This window comes from Primulina eburnea, chromosome 14 (assembly GCF_022965805.1).
Source record: "Primulina eburnea isolate SZY01 chromosome 14, ASM2296580v1, whole genome shotgun sequence".
NCBI classification, from domain to species: domain Eukaryota; kingdom Viridiplantae; phylum Streptophyta; class Magnoliopsida; order Lamiales; family Gesneriaceae; genus Primulina; species Primulina eburnea.
Genome location: NC_133114.1, coordinates 25,620,269 through 25,624,797, shown reverse-complemented (window position 1 = coordinate 25,624,797; position 4,529 = coordinate 25,620,269). Strand labels below are relative to the sequence as shown.

The 4,529-nt window shown below is 33.0% G+C and overlaps 1 protein-coding gene across 1 annotated transcript; it reads left to right on the top strand.

Annotated features, from left to right (window-relative positions):
* Nucleotides 1-2,451: 2,451 nt before the first annotated feature.
* Nucleotides 2,452-4,150, top strand: LOC140813126 (transcription factor MYB61-like). The gene is made up of 3 exons (XM_073171562.1): nt 2,452-2,667; nt 2,774-2,903; nt 2,992-4,150. The coding sequence occupies exons 1-3, from the start codon at nt 2,535-2,537 to the stop codon at nt 3,929-3,931; spliced, it is 1,203 nt and encodes a 400-aa protein (XP_073027663.1). The 5' UTR covers nt 2,452-2,534; the 3' UTR covers nt 3,932-4,150.
* Nucleotides 4,151-4,529: the final 379 nt, after the last annotated feature.

Sequence of the window (4,529 nt, the reverse complement as noted above, 5' to 3'; positions counted from 1 at the left end):
TCTTATTGTTAACTTGACCTCCCACAAATTAAAATTTTTTGACACCATATTTGCAATTTCTGACGCTTGACAAATCAACATTTTTCGACTTTACATTAGCAATTTCTGATGTCAGACTTCATTTTTTAATATCGATAAATGAAAGTTAATATTTTTTAAGTTAATGCACAAAATCAATTTTTGAATACCTTAGGTTGTTTTCATTTGAGGTGATTAAAATGAGATAGAGCTATTAATCCCAACTCATTCAATGTTGATTCACAAAAAAATAAATAAATTAAACTCAAAAGTGGTTAATAATTGGATTTGTACATGATTTTTAGTCCTTAATTAGAGTAAAAATAAATAATCTTTGTTTCATATAAATGGAAACTAAATGGTAAAACTTCTACGATGTCTTGCCAAGGATCCCTTGGCCTAATGGCTGGGTGAAACTTTAATCTTTGGTTCAAATCTTACTTAATTGTATGGGTAATTTATAATTAGATAATGATATTTTTCATTTAATCATAATTTTAATCAATTATACTAAACATATTATTGTATATTCATATCCACTATATATCATATTCAATTATTTTAATAATCACACACTATAAGTTATCATACACTATCTTATATACGAAAGTGAACACTACCTAAGTGGATTAAAAACTAAATTGACCAAAAAAATTATTTTTCCTTTTATAATATTGTCTATTGTACAAAATCGATTGGGGCTTAAGAGGGCGAGGATGGTAGCCAGTGTCATGAGGTTGTATTGACAATGAATGAGTCCTAACATGCTTTTAGGTGGAAGAGAACATGAATAAACTGACCTTACACCAGAATGAAAGAGATTCCAAAATTGTTCAGGTATGAAACTGTGCAGTTGATGAATACTTAAAAAAATTAGATAGTTATTATTAATATCAAGAAATTGCATCTTTTTTTCTTCGTCGTATAAGAACTTCAAAGTTAAGCGTGCAGTGCTTGACCCATTAGGAAGTTTATTAGAGCGTCTGTGAGTGAGGCACTGCGATACAGCTATTTGCAAAGTTTTTTACGCATAGTAAAATGAGAGCAAAGCAAGAACATTACCCCTGAATAAATTTAATTGTGTAGGCCTTAAAACGAGCACATTATTCACAAAAACAAGAAATTCCAAAGCCAGTAATTCCAAAGCCAGATGTCACAAATTTGCTAAAGAAATGGAGTCCCGAGTGCTATTATTTATTTATTAATTGTGAAATAGGCAAGACAAGAGAATGTCTAACTACGACACGATTTTGTTAATCTAAAATTAATTAATTGCACACTAGCTACTATGATTGGTAGCCATTGCCAATCATGGGAATTTCTTCTCTAAAATAACATCTTCCCATTTACAATTTTTTGTCTTTCTTGTGTTTGGAATCTTTGAATAATTTAGTCTGATAGAGGGGGTTTTCTTGAAGCTCTATGCAATCTCTATAAAACTGAATTTTTTCCATAGTAAAATCCTTTATTCAATAAATTAACTTGACTAAGAATTTGGACATCAATCCAACTCGAATTCGAGCAAAAATAAACATTTTTTCGAGCAGCTAAATTCATTCGAACTTGAGTTTGACGTTGGATATAGAGCAATACTCGACTTGGTTTATTTTGTTCGCATTCGTAATCTTATAGCTGGATAAATTATCTATCGTAAAAGGGAGTAATCTCAGTTATTAATAGCACGTGCAACAGTTTTTGTATAGGAGTGACATCAAGACACATTTTATATGCAGCATCGTTGATATTAATTACTTGTAACAATCATATTATGAGTAACATTACTATGAACCGACAAGATTTGGATACAAAGACATGTGCATATTCTAGTATTAAATGGCTAGGTAAAAAAAACAATATCATGTGAATTTTGTAAACAACTCTCATGTTCAAGGGGAAAATACAAATTTTAAAACGAGATAAATAACATTGTTTGTCAACTAATTTGTACGATTTTAGGTTTTTGTCTACTAAATATTCAGAGTTTGATTTTGATGCAGTAACTTTGATTTTTTATTAAAGTTAGTTTTCGTTGGATCAGTGACGCGACATACGAAATTGCTGATAAAATAATGATATATCCTAAACATGTTAATAATTGGACCAAAATAGTCGAAAAAATCGTATAAGTTGATGAAACTTATGGGCCGACTTCATCAAATTTCTATCCCAACGAAGAAGTAGTATAATAAAATAAAAAAAAAAAAAAAAATCACGTTTCTTCCGCCAAATTAATATCCGTCTTCCATGCCCCACAACTGCTGTCAAGCTCAATATACAATTTTCTTAAAAGCCTTTTGAAAGACATTTTCAAGTCGTTTTTTACAATTTATAATTTAAAAATAAAATCCCATTTAATGATTAAAATTAATTATAATCTTTTTGACAGTGACTTCCCTTTTAAATCTCCTTCCTATTGCAGTCTCATTTTCAGGACTAAGCCTTCTCTCTCTTTCGTATTTCTCCATCTTTTCCCTTTGGCAAGTTCTGGTGTGCGCTTTCTTGTACTAGTTACATACATGGGCAGGCATTCTTGTTGCTACAAGCAGAAGCTAAGAAAAGGGCTATGGTCACCAGAGGAAGATGAAAAACTTGTAAAACACATAACTAAACATGGTCATGGCTGCTGGAGCTCAGTTCCAAAGCTAGCAGGTGAATACAAATCTCCAATTTTTCGAATTCGGGCTGGTTTTCTTTTTGTTTTTTTGGGTTTTTTTTTCTTGGTCATTTGATGCATTTTTGGTGGCGAATCTTGAAGGGCTTCAAAGGTGTGGGAAGAGTTGCAGATTGAGGTGGATAAATTATTTAAGGCCTGATTTGAAAAGAGGGACATTTTCACTTGATGAAGAGAATTTGATCATCGACCTGCATTCAGTTCTTGGAAACAGGTGCATTTATATGACATACTGAAAGTAATTTACCACTCCGTTACACAATGTTTATACTAACATTTTGACATATTTACTATTACAATAGATGGTCCCAAATCGCAGTGCAGTTGCCTGGAAGAACAGATAATGAAATCAAGAACCTGTGGAATTCATCCATCAAGAAAAAACTAAGGCAAAAGGGCATTGATCCCATTACACATAAGCCTCTCGCGGAAGCCGAGGATCAAGAAAAGGCATCACCAAACGGCAAAAACAATGAGAGAACGTCGGAAGGATCGAGTGAAGTTAGTTTTTTCGAGTCCGAAAACTCGAAAAATCAAGCTTTCGCGGCAGAGAAACCGACACAAGAATTCTTTCTTAACAGGTTTGTTTCCAGCCACGAAAATAGCCCAGTCAAGACATCTGATCTGTCTGGATTCCTCTCCTTTAATCAGCAGATCAATCACGTGCCAAGAACCGGGCTCTCGACGAATCCCAATACAATGCTTTTCTCCTATTTAAGCAGTAAATCTTCAGAAATTATTTCTGATCAATTCAACTCTAACATATCCAGCGTTCCACCTTGCATTTTAAGCTCAGTCATCTCCACCTCAACCCGAACAAAACCGTACCCGAATTTCTGCCCCGAAAATCACATTACCCCATCATATGACAGTGTCAAGTTTCAGAATTTAAGCAGCACAAACTCTGATCTTCAAACAGATTTCAGCTGCTTGGAAAATAATCCCTTTTCTTGGGGAGTTACAGATTGTGCAAAATCAGAGAAAGAAGACGAAATCCCGGAAGGTATCAAGTGGGCAGAGTATCTGCAAACTCCATTTATACTGGGAAACAACTTAATCCACGATCAAACTGCTCAAAACTTAGACATGGAATCGAAATCACAAGCATTTTTTGCAACAGACGGTTCCTACAGTAATGGAAATTGGCATTCAAACCAGCTACTACATCAGCCATTGTTACAAGGTTCACAATTATATAGAAACCAATTTCAGAGACTTCCTGCCACATTTGGATTTTCTTGAAGCATCCCAGTTCTCCAAAAGCTGTTGATTTGATTTGAAATAGGTGTCGTGTGCTACACAGTTTTTATTTTTTATTTCTTCTTAACCTGTAAATATGGGTTGGATTGTAAAAAGAATTTCGCAGCTTCTTCGTACCCACATTTTTCCGATTAAAACTTCATCCTGTTCCATAATTTGTTTCCAACTTGTAAAGAATTTCCAGTCTCGTTTCAATTTTCATTGTTTTTCATTCTTTCCTGCTGTTTAATTTCTATTATTAGTATTTATGAAGTGGACTTATTACAATGATGTATTCTTCTTCTTTTTTCTCTCCGTAGACCAAGCGTAGAATTCAAAAATATCGTTCACCTCAATAAAGTACGATGAAATTTGAAATAATGAAAATGAATTATGTTTTTCTCTAGAGCTTATAAAACATCGTGCTTAAAGATTTTAAATTCGGGACTAGATGTCAGTTTTATATTCAATTATAATAAATTACTCGCATAATTTAAAAAAATTAATCATGGTTTACATTATTGACTAACAAGTTTGTTTTCTGCAAAATAGTCTCTCATGTCAATATCTATCAGAAGATCTTAAATATCAATATTCATAA

Coding starts and splice junctions, on each gene's coding strand:
- LOC140813126 (XM_073171562.1), top strand. CDS start 2,535: ATGGGCAGGCATTCTTGTTGCTACAAGCAGAAGCTAAGAAAAGGGCTA. Junction 2,668..2,773: donor CTCAGTTCCAAAGCTAGCAG/GTGAATACAAAT, acceptor CGAATCTTGAAG/GGCTTCAAAGGTGTGGGAAG. Junction 2,904..2,991: donor CATTCAGTTCTTGGAAACAG/GTGCATTTATAT, acceptor CTATTACAATAG/ATGGTCCCAAATCGCAGTGC.